Raw genomic sequence first — 18,479 nt, 5'->3', positions numbered from 1 at the left:
GAGATAACAAAGTGCGGAGCTGGATGAACACAGCAGGCCAAGTAGCATCTTAGGAGCACAAAAACTGATGTTTCAGGACGGGTCTAGGCCCGAAACGTCAGTTTTTATGCTCCTAAGATGCTGCTTGGCCTGCTGTGTTCATCCAGCTCCGCACTTTGTTATCTAGCACACACATTTTCCCTTTTTCAGACATGAAAGGACCAGTTGTGCATTTGCATTACTCAGTCGTTTGGTGAGTTAAACAGAGCAATGGGTTTATCCGACAGACACTGCTTTATTAACTATTCAGAAACAAAACACACATTGGAACCAATCCATACACAAATAGATTTATTCAAAACCCGAGAGGGGTTAGAACACACAACCAGGTAAATCAGTAGAAAGCACAGGGCAAATTTAAAAACAAGTCAAAAGAAATCACTCAGCATCCGAATTCCCCATTAAACACAGATCACATCACACTCTACCCACTTTTCTTCTTGACTCATTAGTTTAAGTAATCTGATGATCCAATGACTTTTCTGACTGTTTGTTTGCTGCAGGGTTGACTGTTATCTTCGCAGTTACGGTATGTAGTCACTTGATGCTCCCAAGGACACCATGCCTCATGTACATCCAACAGAAAGGAAGGCTAACTTGACAACACCTACATTTAGATTGGATCAAGTTATCAAGGACCAAGAATGTGCAGAGGGCTTGCAAATGCACAGCTTACTCAAACAATTTGCTACAGCTGCCGATATTTTTGAAGCTTGTTTTGCTCTCCTCCTGTATTTCAGGTTTCATACAACACTGGATCCCCTTTCTCACATCATGTCACACATTCACAAAGCTTCAAAAATTCACATTTATGATCCTCCAAAGCATAAAATATTGAAAATAAGGGGCCATAGAATTCATGAATGGTTGTAATCTTTCTCCTCAGCAACAACCACATCAGATCTTACCAATTCCGAGTCAAACAACGTAGTCCAATTTATGACTTTCATGAATATCTACAAAGGCAAGGTCCAACACTCCATATAAAAAATAATTACCTCAACAGAAAACAAAAAGGATGAGGCATCATTTCACCTTCCCCCGAGCAAAGGAGAAAGTGGCTTCAACATCCGAGATAGCAGCTGCCCAGTATACTTCTGTACTGCAGCGGGTCTCACTAGGATCCCAGGCGTGCTCCCCAGTAGGGCAGCAAATCATGGACAATCGGAAATAGGCTCTGCATGATTCGGAGGTGGGGGGGGGTGGTGGAGGGAATAAGTGCAACTCTAACATGTGCAGTTCAGATTGTGTAGGCTGACTGACCTTAGGAGTACAGCACAAAATGAAGGATTGCTGAAGATGTGGGAAGTTGGCTATATCCTTAAGTAAATATCTAAGTTAAAACCTGTTTACTTCAATAAATTAAAAACTCTTCACATGTAACATCTTCCCGTTTTGATTTGCATGCATTGCACATGGTTGGGGGAAGAATGTGGTCTGAGATTACTGATACATTTGAAGAGAAACCCTTTAATCAAAAAAATGATTAAGGATTATTGGTGCCATAGTCAGACTTATTTCTCACTTCTCTCTGCTGCTTACATCTAAACTCTTCTTTAACCCAAAGTCAAATGATCATTGTTACCAGTTGGAAAGCTCGACAGAGTCAGTTTTCTGATAAACAGTGAGAAACATGACCGGATCAGAGAGGTGGGGAGGGTGGGATTGCAAATAATCTGTCAACCCACCAGGCATTCCTAGGTTTGGCTGGTTTACTAACTCGGATTTTTTTGACTTTACAATGCATGATGAGACAATGTAGCTGGAGTTTTCCCAAGCATTTGGAAAGGTCTGATGGGCCAATAGACACTGAGAAAGGGAGTGGATAACTTCCTCATTAGTACTAATCCACTGTCACAGTAACCAAACCACAAATGACCCACTGAAAACTGGGAAGTCTCTCATTAAACACAAACACCTCCAGTAGGTCAGTTCTGTCCACATTACACAGTTAAATGGCAAAGATCAACATCTGCCTTTGAAGTAAGAGCTTTGCAGGTCGACTTAAATAGTGCAAAGTGCACATAATAAAGGTTAATCCAGCAGCTGCAGACAGCATATATTACATTGTAGAACACTCAAGACAGTGTTTCTTATCTTCTTGTGCACAAGTGATTTTTCCCCTTTGAGGCAAGGAGTAGCAGGTTAATGGATAGATCAATGACAAATCTCCGCAGAAATCTGAAAAAAATTCAGATAATAGTTTCAAACTAATTTGCACATTTTCAATAAAGCAAAGTTGCACTTGAAGATTATTTGGTGCTTTTCCCGTGTCGAGTTTGGGGTCACATTCATTAGTGCGCTGTAACCACAGTGGTAATTGGAGCAGGCAGCTCATATGCCTTACGCCAGGCTCTCTCTGTCAGAGGTACGCAAGTGTTCAGTCTGTGATGAAAGGGCTCATTATCACAGCCTCCAGTGTTCACACACAAACAGAGTAATAATGTCATAGCAATTGTGCAAAGCATCAGAGCAGACTCACCCTACACTCCTCCCAGTAGCCTGAAGGAGAGGAGACTGCATAACTTAAAAGTGGCATTTTTTTAAAAAATTCTTTACTATTGCAACTTCCTGTCAAATAAAAACTGAAGAATTACTAAAGAGGTCTTTTGTATTGCTAAACAAATGTGGCAAGTCGCAAACCTACAAAGGGAGGCATTTCTTTCCAATTCACGGTTTTCATCAATACCTGCAAAGACAATGCCCCACAAAGGGTACCTACCTCAACACTAAAACAGGATGAGGCATCATCTCACCTTCCCAAGGAGGAAAGGAGAAACTGACAGTAACATCAACATCTGAGACAACAACATCTGGTTCTCCTTAGGGCATGCCCATATACTTTCCAAAAAGTCCACAAAATAGGAGGCTTGCCAGATCTAACACTGGAAGGGGAATGACCCTAATAACAAATATGACTCTTTATAGTAATATGGTACAAGCTGTTTAAATGTTAATGTATCCAACAGGTTTTGGATGGGTTGAAAGTAAATAGAAGGAAAGATCTGTCGCACCTTGCAGCCCTCAGAACAAAGGGCCAGATACCAAGACAGCTCAGTTACTAAAGACCATCAAGTAGAATTACTTTTGCTTTGAGCTTGGTTTGTGGGAGACACTTTTACCAAAGCTTCGTGTCCCCTTAAACAAGTCACAGGAGAACATCTCTCTCCCAGCGCTGTTAAAGCACTATGTGCATCAATGTAGAGAACATGCCTCCTCTCCTACCCTGCAGCCACCTTGAAAACCAGACTGCCAGGCCCTCCCCTTGCATGCAGCTCTCTAATACGTGGTTTGGAATAAGTCCCCCTGCAAGATCCTGCGTTTCAGCTCATTCCACAGTAGGTCGCGCTCCCGCTGGGTTCCTGCCACCATGCCTCTGTTTTCCTGTGCACGCCTGGACAAGTAGGGTAAAACCTCTTCCACTGGGCCGTAAGGGACGTATTTGTACACTGGGTAGCCAGCCTGGCCTATGGGAGACAGAATGAAAAGGGTTAAGTTTGTATATTAAAGAGAATCTCTCCCTGGAGCACTAGACAAGTCCAAGTTACGTCATTGTAAGTGCCGTGGTAACATCCAATTTTAAAATCTAAGATTATGCATGAAGCACGAGTAGGTTAACACTACCACAGGTTCCAGTTAGTTGGAACTCATTCGGATAGTTATAGAGTCATAGAGATGTACAGCATGGAAACAGATCTTTTGGGCCAACTTGCCCATGCTGACCAGATATTGTAAAGTAATTTAGTCCCATTTGCCAGCATTTGGCCCATACCCATTTAAACCCTTCCTTTCCATGTACCCATCCAGATGTCTTTTAAATGCTGTCATTCTACCAGCCTCCACACTTCCTCTGGCAGATCATTTAAAAAGAGGCCAAAGGCCAATTTTTCAAAAACGAGTACAAACTTTAAGTTGTGCCTCAAGTCTCTACAAGTCATATTCTATAACCTCTACAGATTTAATATTTCTGGAATATACCCCCAGGAAGTGGGAAAACCTACAGGAATTTAGATCCTACACAGAGGCCTGTCTAATACAGGAAAAGTAAGGCCTTAAGATCCTTACTCAGTATGGGTACAGGCCGACGAGGAGAGAGGCCATTTTGGATTTGGTGCTCAGCAACGAGCCAGGACAGGTTTCAGATCTCGTGGTGGGAGAACACTTTGGCGACAGTGACCACAACAGCCTCACATTTACCATAGCCATGGAAAGGGAAAGGAGCAGTTACCAGGGGAAGATATTTAACTGGGGTAAAGGAAACTATGATGCTATCAGACAGGATTTGGGAAGTACAGATTGGGAACAATTGTTCCACAAAAAGGGCACAGCAGACATGTGGAGGCTGTTTAAGAAGCAGTTGTTGTGAGTGATGTATAAATTTGTTCCTCTGAGACAGGTAAGAAGGGGTAAGATTAAGGAGCCTTGGATGATGGGTACAGAGGTGCTTCTTGTCAAAAAGAAAAAGGCAGCGTACGTAAGGTGGAGGAAGCAAGGGTCTAGCACAGCTTCAGAGGATTACAGGCTTGCTCGGAAGGAGCTCAAAAGTGGACTGAGGAGGGCCAGGAGGGGGCACGAAAAAGGCTTGGCCGGAAGGATTAGGGAGAACCCGAAGGCATTTCACTCATACGTGAGGAATAACAGAATGATCAGGGAGAAAGTAGGGCCGATCAGGGATAGCGTAGGGAACTTGTGCGTGGAGTCTGAGCAGGTAGGGGAAGCCCTAAATGAGTTTTTTGCTTCGGTTTTCACTAAGGAAAGGGACCTTGTTGTGAATGAAAACTTTAAGGAGCAGGAAAACAGGCTCGAACAGATCAAGATTGAGGAAGTTGATGTGCTGGAAATTTTGGCAAACATTAAGATTGATAAGTCCCCAGGGCCAGACCAGATTTATCCTAGGTTGCTCCGGGAAATGAGAAAGGAAGTTGCTAAGCCGCTGGCGAAGATTTTTGCTTCCTCACTCTCCACGGGAGTCGTACCGGAAGATTGGAGGGAGGTAAATGTTGTTCCTCTTTTCAAGAAAGGGAATAGGGAAATCCCTGGAAATTACAGACCAGTCAGTCTTACGTCTGTGGTCAGCAAGGTTTTGGAAAGAATTCTGAGGGATAGGATTTATGACTACTTGGAAAAGCATAGCGTGATTAAAGGGAGTCAACATGGCTTTGAGGGGGGCAGGTCATGCCTTACAAATCTTATTCAGTTCTTTGAGGAAGTCACGAGACAGGTTGACGAGGGTCGAGCAGTGGATGTGGTGTACATGGACTTCAGCAAGGCATGTGAATAAGGTTGCCCACGGCAGGCTCATTCATAAAGTCAGGAGGTATGGGATACGGGGTGATTTGGCTGTCTGGATTCAGAATTGGTTGGCTGACAGGAGGCAGAGAGTGGTTGTAGATGCTAAGTATTCTGCCTGGAGGTCAGTGCTGAGTGGTGTCCCACAGGGCTCTGTTCTTGGGCCTCTGCTCTTTGTAGTTTTTATAAATGACTTGGATGAGGAGGTTGAGGGGTGGGTTAGTATGTTTGCTGATGACACAAAGGTTGGAGGTGCTATTGATAGTATCGAGGGCTGTTGCAGGCTTCAGCGAGACATTGACAGAATGCAGAGCTGGGCTGAGAAATGGCAGATGGAGTTCAACCTGGATAAATGCAAAGTGATGCATTTTGGAAGGTCAAACTTAAATGCTGAATATAGGATTAAAGGTAGGATTCTCGGCAGTGTGGAGGAACAGCGGGATCTTGGTGTTCAAGTGCATAGCTCCCTCAAAGTTGCCACCCAGGTGGATAAGTTTGTTAAGAAAGCATATGGTGTTTTGGCTTTCATTAACAGGGGGATCGAGTTTAAGAGCCACGAGGTTATGCTGCAGCTCTACAAAACCCTGGTGAGGCCACACTTGGAATATTGTGTCCAGTTCTGGTCGCCCTATTATAGGAAAGATGTGGAGGCTTTGGAGAGGGTGCAAAGGAGGTTTACCAGGATGCCGCCTGGACTGGAGGGCTTGTCTTACGAGGAAAAGTTGACTGAGCTCGGACTTCTCTCTGGAGAGAAGGAGGAAGAGAGGTGACCTGATTGAGGTGTACAAGGTAATGAGAGGCATGGATAGAGTTGATAGCCAGAGACTTTTCCCCAGGGCAGGATTGACTGCCACAAGGGGTCATAGTTTTAAGGTGTTAGGAGGAAGGTATAGAGGAGACGTCAGAGGGAGGTTCTTCACCCAGAGAGTTGTGAGCACATGGAATAGTTTACCAGTGGTGGTCGTGGAAGCAGAGTCATTAGTGACATTTAAGCGACTGCTGGACATGCACATGGACAGCAGTGAATTGAGGGGAATGTAGGTTAGGTTATTTTATTTTTGGATTAGGATTATTCCATGGCACAACATCGTGGGCCGAAGGGCCTGTACTGTGCTGTACTTTTCTATGTTCTAAAACAAGACCAGGAGTGAGTAATGTCACTAATGGGAAAGTTTACCTGGGCATTGAGTTAACTATGAGGGTCTTTTACCCAGCAGTTATTTTAAGATCAGGTGTTTGTGTTTCACATACCAAGGGGGAAGCTGATCTGATCAGACATGCCCAGCAACTGGCCAAAGTAGACCTTCTTAGATGATGGATGGAGTCCAAGTTCATGCATTCTGTGAGAGAAAGAGGACAGAGTTAGCAACTAATGGGCCTTGAGCTGAGGTTCTCCTTTGGGAGAGGGGGCAGACCCAGTGAGATGTTCAAGCAGTTGGGTTACAAACTCAACAGATACCCTTATTCATTAAAGTCTTGGTTTTTGGGTTCCACAAACTAGGTTCAGGGGCACGAAGAGGTCAGCCAAAGCATCACCAACATTGGACCTAGCAAGAAAACAGGTGAAAAGCTACAGCTGAACCATAAGTGAGGGCAAACAATAACAGTGGGAATCACCAACAGGAGAAATAGAGTCTCAAGTACCATCACTCCCTCCCAAAATGTCAGCAAATAGCCAGATTTCCCAGTGAGTCTCTTCAGAATCTTTCATTTTTACAATGAGGAGTGATAAAGAAGGGAACCAGGAAGCTTTCAGCTAAGACACCCAAAGGAAATCCACAGTTGTCTGATCGGTAATGTGCAGCACTGGGTGCCTTTCAGACAGAGGAAAGAGCAAATCCTTATTGGGTGCAATGAAAGTATTCAAACTGCTGGATTCCCATGAACCAATGTGATGGACTATGTCAAGAATTAAAACCATTGAAGAAGGATGGCGAATGGAGTGGGGATAGTTTAAAACAAACCAATCACATGCATGTTACAGCACAGAAGGGAGCCACAGATATTTGGTCTCCAAATCACCCAAATGCCCTCTCGCCATTACCCTTTACATTACTGCTTTTCCTTCCTAAATGCCTCAACTGAAACTGCCTCCAAGTAATGTATTCCAGACGATAAGAACTCATTCTCTGCACAAAAGATTCTCATATTGTTTTGCTTAGTTTATGAATTACATCAAAATCTATGCCCTCTTTTTCTTGATTTCTTCATGCAGGAGAATATGTACTTCCACATGATTTGCAAAAGCTCCATCAGATCCTTTGCTCAGTCCTCCCCTCTCCAGGAAAAACAAACAGTCACTAATTTCAATTCACCTTGAGGACAAACACATCATTCCTACAAAGAGTCACAATGGCCTTCACATCCTTTGTCAAGTGTAGCACCACCCAGATATGAACCCCAAGGTTGAACCGGTGTTTTGTACAAGTTCAATACAACTTCCTTGCTTGTCTACTCCACACTTACATTAATAAAGCCTTACAACCTGCCCGATAAAACCATTAATGGTCTCTGCTCTCGTACCCATTTTGGAGGGAGGACCCTTTATCTCATTGTCTCACCACGTTCTTCCCACCGCAATGAATCAGCTTCTATTTCTCTGCTTTGCACCTGGCCTGCAATCAGTGCACTCACTCCACCAACTGGTCAGCATCCTCTTGATGTTCCACTTTGTCCTAACAAGGTCTGCTTTTAAAATTTCAGCCACTGTCCCGAGTTACCGAAACCAATAAAAAAATCCTTCCACTGCTGGTGGAAGCTGGAAGGCAGGGGAGGGAACAGGCACCACGATACCTCAAAATGTACAAACAACACTCAGTGTACACTGTATTCCCCCAGTGAGAGTGGGTACGACAACAGTGACAAAGTAACAACACAAACATCACTCACTCCAGAATACTAATCTGAAATACATCACCCAAAAAGATGCAAGGCAATATAGGCCTCCCCACTTCCGATTACCTGTGCAGTGTATAGGCAACTGTTTTCTCATTGTGCGAAGCCACCATTACATTGGCTTTCTTGTTCACTTTGATTTCATCCAGGATGTAATCCAAACACCTGAAATTTATAACAACAGAGGATCAGAAACTTCAGGAATCCAGCACATGCCCATCAGATACAAAGATAACAGCAAAGATATGCAAAGCCTTGGGTAACAACATGCAGGAGAGGTGTAAACTGCTCACTTCTGTAAGCAGGGATGGCTTACTGCAATTATACAGGGCCCTGATGAGACCGCACCCAGAATATTGTGCATAGTTTTGGCCTCCTTATCTGAGGAAGGATATTCTCGCTGTAGAGGAAAGAAATTATTCTCAGCAGATGTAGACCATTCAGCCCTTCAATCCTCATCCACCATTTATTCTGATCATCCAAATCAAGAGCTTGTTGCTGCTTTTCTCCCAAGAACATTTGATCCCTTTAGTCCCAAGTGCTACATTCAACTCATATACAAAATGTTTTGTTCAAGATAACAAAGTGTGAAGCATGGAAGTGTGGATCATGTATTGAGATGGATTGAGATGGAAGCGGCATCTGTGCTCCTGAGATGCTGCTTGGCCTGGTGTGTTCATCCAGCTCCACACCTTGTTATCTTGGATTCTCCAGCATCTGTAGTTCCCATTATCACTGATACAATGTTTTATCCTTGGCTGTTTTCTGAGGCAGTGAATTCCACAGGCTCCCCACTCTTTGGGTGAATAAATTTCTCCTTATTTCAATTGTAGATAATTTCACTGTGCACATCATTAGACTGCAACCCCTGGTTCTAGACTCTCCCGCCATAGGGTAGATGCAGGAAGAATGTTCCCAATCTAGTTGATAGGATTTTCTGGCTTTCAACGAGAATTCCAACCCATCATTCTTCTTAAATCCAATGAACAAAATGTGAGGCAATCCAATCCATTTTTATACTTCACTCCTGCCAACCCTGGACTCAGTCTGGTAAATCTTTGCTGCACCCTCTCTATCAGAGGAAGGATATTCTTGCTGTAAGGAGGCCAAACTTGTGCACCATATTCCAGCTGTGGTCTCACCAGGACTCTAATTGCAGCAAGACATCCCTGCTCCTGTACTCAAATCCTCTCACTGTAAGGACTAACATAGCATTTGCTTTCTTTACTGCCTTCTTCACCTTCGTGCTTACTTTCGACGACTGATGCATGATGACACACAAATCTCGTTGCACATTCCCCTCGCTCAATGTTTAGTCAGATAACAATATGCCTTCTTGTTTTTGCTTCTAACGTGGATAGCCTCACATTTATCCATATTATACTGCAGCTGTCCGCTCACTCAGTCGGTCCAAATCATCCCTGAAACATCTAAAACATCTCTGCATCCTCCCCATATCTCACTCTCCCACCCAACTTTTGTGTTATTTGCAAATTCGGAGATTGTACATTTAGTTCCCTTATCCAAATTATTAATCCTTTCTGAATAGCTGAGGGTCCTAGGAGTGAGCCCTGTGGAACCACATGAGTCAGTCCTGCCATTCAGAAAAAGACCCATTTATTCCTGCTCATTGTTCCATATCTGCAATATCAATTAATCCATCTCAATATATGATCCACACTTCCATGCGCCTTAATTTTACACACTAACCTCTCATGGGCCTTTGTTGAAAGCCTTCCGAAAGGCCAAAATAAACTGCATTCGCTAGCTCCCCCTCATCAAATCTACTATTTATATCCTCAAGGCAATTCCAGTAGATTTGTCGAACATGATTTCCCCATCATAAATCCATGCTGACTCTGTCTGATTCGGCCACTGTTTCCAAATGCTCAGCTATATTTTTTTTTAAGTAGTGGATTCGCGCAGTTCTCCTACTACCGAAATCAGGTTGACTGGTCTATAATTCCTGATTTTATCTCCACCTCCATTTTTAAATAAAGAATTTACATTAGCTACACTCAAATCTGTAGGAACTGTTCTAGAGTCTAGAATCATGGATGCATTAGTGGTCATCTTCCATTATTTTTAGGGTCACTTCTAAATATTCTGGGATGTACATTATGTGGTCCTGAAGATTTACTTGGCTGTCAATCTCAATTTCCCCAACATCATTTCTCAAATAACACCAATTTCCTTCAGTACCAGCCTCCTACTAAACCCTGTGCTCTCCAAAATTTCTGATGCCATTTGAGTCATCCTTTGTGAGCACAAAACCACAATCTGGGTTTACTTTGTCAGCCACTCTTAGTTTCCTATTATAAATGCCCCTGTTTCTTGATTTGATTTATTATTGTCATATGTACATGGGTGCAGCGAAAAGTTTTGCTTTACATGCAGTATAGACAGATCATGCCACACAAAGTGCTTTAGGGTGACGGATCAGAGCGAGGGATACAATGTGACAGCTGCAGAGAAGGTGTATAAAGAGCAAAATCAACATTAAATTTAAAATTGGAGTGGTCCATTTGGAAATCTGATAATAGCGGGGAAGAAGTGGTTCTTGAATCTGTTGACGTGTGTTTAAGCTTTTGTATTTTCTGCCCAACAGAAGAAATTGGAAGGAATTGCAACTAGGGTGGGAGGGGTTTAATTATGTTGGTTGCTTTCCTGGGACAGCAGGAAGTATAGATGGAGTTCATGGGTAGAAGGTTGGCTCAAGAGTATACATGAGCTACACTGGATTTCACTAAATCTTTCACTCTTCACATACGTACCAGAAACTTTTACAGTTTTTATGTTCCCCCCACAACCAAGCTTGTGCAATCTTTGTTCTATAGTTACCATCCAGGCACTGCCATTGACTCACATATGCATTGTTTTTCTAAATTCATGAAAAGACAAATTGATCAGTTCATAGCCAATCCAGAAGATTAGACAGTGCTGGCAAACCTACCCCAGGGCTGTTAACTTCCTGCTTTAGAAACGGCCATAGCTCTTTCACGTAGCAATCAGAAGAGATACCAGAGGGAGCTCCATTGACTTGTTTAATTCTAAACACCTCACCAACTGGGGCAATTCTGGGGATCACTCTACTATCACCCCGTGCACAGATATACTCACATCAGAGAGCGAGAGGTGGGAGAAGGCGTGCACAGTGCAGGAGTGGTGGGTGGGAGGAGAAACAGCACATGCACACGAAGGAGGCGGATGTGTGTGTGTGTATGTGTGAGAGATATTGTCATCACACAAGCTTGCAAGACAGGAAATGGCACTGGGAGACAGTGAGAGCATGCTTGAGAGAGGGCCAGCATACACCCATCCAAAAAGGTATGTTTGTTTATTATTTGCATAGATGATTTAGAGTTGTAGACTGAAGGTAGTGTGCCAAACTTTATGCTCCTCTGCACAGGCTGCGGTGAGGCCACACCTGGAGTACTGTGTACAATTTTGATCTCCTTAGTTGAGAAAGGACGTACTGGCACTCGAGAAGGTGCAAAGGACATTCATTAGGTTGATTTTGGAATTGAGAGGTTTGTCCTATGAGGATATATTGAGTTGACAGGTACTATACTTCATGGAATTTAGAAGGAGGAGGCTGGCCTTATAGGAACATATGAAACTATGAAGGGAATTGATAAGATAGAAACAGGGAGGTTGCTTCCACTGACAGGTGAAACTAGAACAAGGAGGCTTAGTCTCTAATTAAAAGTGGAGCAGCTTTAGGACCGGAGTTGAGGAAGAAGTTCTTCACACAAAAGGGTTGTGAATCTGTGGAATTCCCTGCCCAGTGAAGCAGTTGAGGCTACCTCATCGAATGATTTTAAGGCAAAGATAGATTTTAGAACAGTGAAGGAATTAGGGTCATGGCGAGCGGGCAGGTTAGTTGAGCTGAATCTACAAAAATATTAGGCAGAGTCTTATTGGCTGTTCGAGCAGGCTCTAGGGGACAGATGGCCAACTCCTACTCCTGCTCCTATTTCTTATGCTCTTATTATGTTCTTAAATTCACAGATGAAGGGTAACGCAATTGCAACGGAAAGTGTAGGGAGTACTTCAAGTGGTGGGGCATGGCTGAGGGACGGTGAGCACAGAGCATTTATCCAACTTGCAGTGTCAGAATGGATCCTACCTGTGATACATGTTATTTGTATCTTCATAGGTTTTGTTGATGGGATCCTCATATCCAATCTCTCTGGCACGCTTTCGTTCTTGGGCCATATATGCACCTCTCACTAATTTTGCCCCAAAGTACCAGTTTTCCCGGCGGGACAGTTCTACATCCATAGACACATTATCATAAGCATCCTGGAGTGGTTGAAAGATAATGGGAAAAAAAATCAGAATCTTAGTGAGGCTATGGACAGCAATACAGTAACACAACATGTCAAATTCTCTCTAAAAGACGACAGGCAAAGCAGAGTATAGACATGAGCCTTACAGATACTGGTTCATGCTACCCATAAGTTACCTTGCACATGGGCTACCAAAACTCCTGTGACTGGGATGTGTAAAAGGATCAAGAGGGCAGGGATTTGATATAACTGCTTAAGAGAAAAAAAATCTGACTTCCATCTGACCCATCGACAGCCCTTTCTGGCTCAGCTCTCCTGGAGGGATTAGTCTGTAGCACACTTAACCAAGTGCTAAAAGGCTGTAGGTTCCTGTTCAATGGTCTGAGTACAGTATATAATCTAAGCTGGCACTTGTGTAGTATGGTCAGTATTTTACTGGAACATTAAAGCAAGACCCAGGCTGTTTTTTCAGGTGGATGTAAATGATCCAACAGCATTAATTCTGAGAGTTGCAGTGTTGGCCCTAGCATCTGGGAAGATATTTCTTGTCATTTGTGGGATCTGTCTGGGTGAGAGATCAGCTGTCACATATCCCACAAAACGACAGTGACGGGAATTCAGGAACGCTTCACCGGCTGCAAAGCACTTTGAGGCATCCTGTGGTCACCAAAGACACCATTTAAATCAGAGTTCTTCCTCAAGGATACAACAACTAGCTGAGATGTGGTTCCATGTATAACGGCAGCCCTTAGTGACTTTTTTATAGCTTCAGTGAGATCATCCTTGTACCGAGAGAGTTAGGATCTGAAGTATGATTGCTCGGGAGCCGGCCATGGCAAAACTTGGGCTTTTCCTCTGTATCCTGCAGTGTTCAATCTGCGTACATGACAATGACAGCAGCAGACAAAGAGGGATAATGGTTTTCCCCATCCCATGGAAAACAGAGTGCAGCCTTACCTTTAGGTAACACTGATAGGTATTGAAGATGGTGGGCTTCTCAGTGTTAAATTTCCTCTGCATCTCCAGGGTCAGCCTGCTGATAGCTGGTTGGAAATAGGTCTGCTCGGCATCAACCATGAGGCGGACGCCCCTCTTCAAAGCTTCCTACCACGGAATGTCAAGAAGTTTAGGACTAAAACAGAGGTTACAACATCTGCCTGCTTTTCTCAGTGCAATTAAAGAAAATCCCACTGTGGTCACAGAACCAAGTCATGACTTTGTCTGCTTCATCCTAAAACTGGCAATTAAATTCATACAAAACAGAGGCAATCGGCTTAATGCCAAAGGAAGTTCATTTTTGCTTTTGTGTGAATTAACGCAAGTGTGGCTGGGAATCAAGGTATTGTAATTTAAGTGAGTTGGCAGTTCCACTTTCCTTCATTGAGAATCCAATGGGACTCCAATTCCCTTTGAATGTTTCCTACCTTTGCTAGAATATCCATTCTCTGCAGCATCCTTTTCATCTGGAGCTCCTCCTCTTCTGTGAATTGTAGGAGGAGAGGTTCAATCTCACCGGTCTGCAACAAAACCACAGTAGCTATTATTCCAACAGTCAGAGCCTTTGCTCGACATGGATGGAAAAGCTCATTCACTCAAAAAAGCACCTGCTGAAATGGTATGTCATGAAAACAGATCATAACCACACCTTACTTACACACAAATTAAACTTAAGTGCAACATGTATTATTTCTTTGAAACAGTCATTTGAGATGAAAAGTCTGAGATATAATACATACACGATTTCAAGCTTTCTTTTTGCCCAATTTATCCATTCACAGGATGAGAGCGTCACTGGCTAAGCAGCATTTATTTCCCAACCCTAATTGTCCAGAAGGTAGTTAAGAGTCAATCACATTGCTGAGAGACTGGAGTCACATGTAGGCCAGACCAGGTAAGGATGGTAGTTTCCTTCCCTAGAGGGCACTAGTGAACCAGGTGGGTTCCCCCATCTCCAACAATCGCCAATGGATTCATGGTCATCATTGGACTCTTAATTCCAGACATTTACGGAGTTCAAATTCCACCATCAGCCATGGTGGGATTTGAACCTGGGTCTCCAGAATGTTAATAAAATGTGAGGCTGGATGAACACAGCAGGCCAAGCAGCATCTCAGGAGCACAAAAGCTGACGTTTCGGGCCTAGATTCTCCAGAATGTTATCTGGGTCTCTGGATTAACAGTCCAGAGATAACACCACTAGATCATCGCCTTCCCCTGGTGGTTTATTGGTTACTTTTGAGCAGGCTTTTAAAATAAAAAGTCAGCTGTCCTTCTGATCTGGAGCAGCGACCTCATCTTGTACATATCAGAGAGTAGCTAACTGCAAAACACTTGGAAGAAGAGAAGATTGTTGATACTGTATGGTTTATGATAAGTGGAGTAAACATTGCAGGGCATTAGCTTGCCTATGGTTTAGAATAATCAAGATTCATCTCAGCTTAAAGAATCCAGAGATTGAAAGTTTTGGAGGAAACCCGATAGTTCAGTTACCTTGGTATAAAAAAGTTTAGTTGTGAAACTTCCAGATCATAGGTGTTTGGTTATAAATCAATAATTATCAAATGATTAAAAGTGTCTAAGCTTTCAGTTTCATGACAAGACAACTTCAGAGGTCATATGACAGTGCTAGGAAGTTAAGTCAACCCAAAGATTTAACATTGAATGTTAATATCTCAAGACTTGAAAACACTGAAGTGATGCGTGTTGCAGAACAGATGTCACTTTATTTTGCTATCTGTTTAAATATCTCGTGAACTCTGTTCCACATTCAGATAACACTGTTTGAATGATTTTACTTTCTTCCTTTGTGAAATAAACTTTTTGTTTGATTATTAAAGAAGATTGTGCAGTCTTATGTGCCTATACATCAGTGAATGACCACTGCTTTAAAAAAAAATTCCAATAGGCCAGATTTCATTCTGGGATCTGCTCTGTTCAGTAGCAACATTGAGTGGGTTATTAACAAATTCAACTGCCAAAGTCATCATGACCGGAATCAGCCACTTTAAGCCATTCATCACAGACAAGCCAAAAATGGATTTTCTTTTAAAAAACCTTCTAATTTTTTTGGACTTGTCTCTCATTTCTAACCAGTGTATGGTTGCAGCATTTTATCATCTTTACCATTTTTTTAAGATTAAAAAAAGTGTATCCATTCTTGGGATATGAGTATCTCTGATTCAGCCAACATTTGTTGCTGATCCCTAGCTGCCTTTGAGAAGTTGGTGGTGAACTGCCTTCCTGAACCATGGCAGTAGCCAATAAACTCACTCTGCCTTTAACTGAAGGAAGCCTGCATACAGTGGCTTATTTTAAGACATATATGGGCTGGGAAAAGGTACTTATGAGGGAAATAGTTGTTTTTATACATTAATCTTGTTGCGACCAACCAAAGGAGAAGTTGAGTAAAGGAGGGGGGCAAGTTCATTCCCCCTCACCTTTTAGGAATACCCCGTGCAGAATCCTAGTGAATTGGGAACAGTCACCCAGGAACCAGTTGTTATGGGTTCAATGACAACTTCTGTTTAAACAGCAACTTTGAAGTGAGAACACACCCCTAAGTGCCTCACAGGAGTGCAGTCATAGAATTATACGGCACAGAAAACAGACTCTTTGGTCCAACTTGTCTGCATTGCCCAGATATCCCAATCTGAACTAGTCCCATTTGCCAGCATTTGGCTCATATCCCTCTAAAGTCTTCCTACTCATATACCCATCCTAATGCCTTTTAAATGTTGCAATTGTGCCTACCTGCTTCACTTCCTCTGGCAGATCATTTCATACACGTACCACCCTATGCGTGAAAAAGTTTATCCCTCGTGTCAATTTTAAATCTTTCCCCTCTGACCTTAAATCTATGCTGTCTAGTCCAAGCAAAAGACCCCAGCTACTCACCCTATCCACAACCCTCATGATTTTATAGACCTGTATAAAATGAGCCCTCACCTCTGATGCCCCAGTGAATAAAAGCCCCAGCCTATTCAGCCTCTCCCCATAGCTCAAACCTTCCAGTCATGACAAAAATATGGGCACAGTCAAACATTAGAACAGGTGAACAAATTATTCAATGCGGGGTGTTTTAAGGGGAGTCTTTAAAAAGGAGGGAGAAAACAAAAAAGTTAGGAAGGGAATTCAATTCAAGATTCCAATCTAGAAAACTGAAGGCATGGCTGCCAACTGGGGGAATGGTGTTGAATTAAGTGAAGGATGCCAAGAGGTCAGAGTTGGAGAAACCCAGAGTGCGCTGATGGTTTTCGGGCTGCAAGACATTATAGAGATGGAGGATGTGGAGGCTGTGGAAGAGGCATTCAAGAAGGATATGAATAAGTTATCTGAAAAAGGAAAGCACATTCAGACTTATTTTGCAGGGAGTGGGTGGTGTTGGGAAAGAGCAATAGGGAGTGGATGAGTGAAACTGCTCCTTTGGAGAGCGAGCAGCCCACATCGGCACGGTACAGGAAGGGAGTATGCAGTCAGTCAATCCGTGACGCCAGCTTTCATTTCACATCTAACTGAACACTAGAAAGGTGCAGAAACAGGAGGAAGGGAGGGATTTTTACTTTGCATGTGAAGGGTAGACATTGTTGTTGATTATACCAAAAGCCTCCAGCAACCAAACATGGGGCAAAAATAAAGAATTTCTAAACAAACATTCAAAGAGCTTGGTTAAAAACACAGCTGAAGACAAAAGTCACGTGATACAAGGGTTTTCAAACCTCCGGGGGCGTGATAGAGAAAATACACTCAATGACACCCAGGTGGCTAGAAATTTGAAATTGTACTATATCCAGTTTAAAAGGCCACAATCCAAATTCTGGTATAAAAACGGTTGATGGCCCCAGCACTCAAAAGCTCTCACTCAAAAGGAGAGGCATCACATCAGGGAGAATTCACAGACAGGTCATTCTGTACAATGTGTTCAATTCAACCCACAGTGCTCTGAAGGAGGGGAATCAGATCCATGATTAGCTACAAGTAGGTTCCAAGAGAGTGCTGAAGCGAGGTAACCAACTGCTCGATTCTAAAAAGAGGCAAAACACCATCTAGAATGGAAGACAAACATCAGAATCTTTTCCTGCAATTCAGTAGGTCTGTGGGCACCTCAAGCAGATGGGTAGTGGTACATTCTGTCCGCTAGGTGGTGACTGGGGTGGTCCGCACGGCAGCATACTTAACAAATAGTGAAGAGCCATGTCAGTTTTGGTGTTCCCAATTCTGGGATTTGGGATGGGGTCTTGATGGTAGAAAAAGGAATCAGCGAAGCAGACCTTCACCCCTCTGCCAACTCGTCCTGAACTGCAGGGTAGAACAATGTAAAGAACTCAAAACCACCAACAGCAACAGGCAGAGCTCACTACCCTGTCTTACACTGACATCATTTCAGCACGAATAGGTCATAACTCTAGTGTCTAGCCTGTATGCTGCTCACTCAAGGCTCTATACCTGCAGGTTTGGAACTACAAAGAGTTTGGCAACTTCTGTCCTGTTGTCAATCAGATTATTCCAGTCCAACAGGTCTACAGTGCTGAAAGAAAAAGGAGAAAAAGGGCACATGAGTCAGTGCTGTGGATAAGGACATATCCGCGTTCGTAACATCTTGCACAATACAACATGTGACAAACTTCCCGCAGGATGTGCAATAGTGATGAGAAATTCATGCCTGTTAACCACTTATCAGTTCTTCTTTTGCAACCTCCTCTTGGTCAACTTCCTTGTTGACAGCTCTCTTCTTACGGGCAGGTACTATTTCTGGGATACCAACAGTCCCAGTGATTCACCCAGGTGACCAAGCAGTTATCGTGCAAAGAAACGTGAAGTGAAACATTTTGGTTGGAACAATGGATGAGAAAGAAAACAAAATATATAACTGTAATGTAGGTCTGGCAGCAAAAAGGTACCGGAGGGTATACATGCACAAATTGTTTAAGGTGCGATTCGGGCAGGCTGAAAGATGTAGGTTTTAAA

General features: G+C 43.1%; 1 protein-coding gene across 2 annotated transcripts in view; it reads right to left on the bottom strand.

Moving 5' to 3' along the window:
* Nucleotides 1–254: 254 nt before the first annotated feature.
* LOC125464144 (proline dehydrogenase 1, mitochondrial-like) overlaps nt 255–18,479 on the bottom strand; it is a 47,730-nt gene continuing 29,505 nt past the window's right edge. Inside the window, exons 8-15 of one of the 2 annotated variants that reach the window (XR_007249969.2) lie at nt 17,958–18,039; nt 13,940–14,032; nt 13,473–13,619; nt 12,353–12,528; nt 8,290–8,388; nt 6,580–6,668; nt 3,265–3,506; nt 255–2,220 (exon numbers count right to left, since the gene is read on the bottom strand). Coding sequence is in view for 1 of the 2 variants with exons in the window: in XM_048556274.2 (XP_048412231.1) it covers nt 3,319–3,506; nt 6,580–6,668; nt 8,290–8,388; nt 12,353–12,528; nt 13,473–13,619; nt 13,940–14,032; nt 17,958–18,039 (874 nt within the window). In the remaining variant the exon portion in view is untranslated. Of the gene's footprint in view, nt 3,507–6,579; nt 6,669–8,289; nt 8,389–12,352; nt 12,529–13,472; nt 13,620–13,939; nt 14,033–17,957; nt 18,040–18,479 lie in introns of both variants that reach the window. The other variant, XM_048556274.2, reaches the window with a different exon arrangement.

Source organism: Stegostoma tigrinum, chromosome 26 (genome assembly GCF_030684315.1).
Source record: "Stegostoma tigrinum isolate sSteTig4 chromosome 26, sSteTig4.hap1, whole genome shotgun sequence".
NCBI lineage: Eukaryota > Metazoa > Chordata > Chondrichthyes > Orectolobiformes > Stegostomatidae > Stegostoma > Stegostoma tigrinum.
Note: the sequence above shows the minus strand (reverse complement) of the source record. Positions and strands in the feature narration are given on the sequence as shown.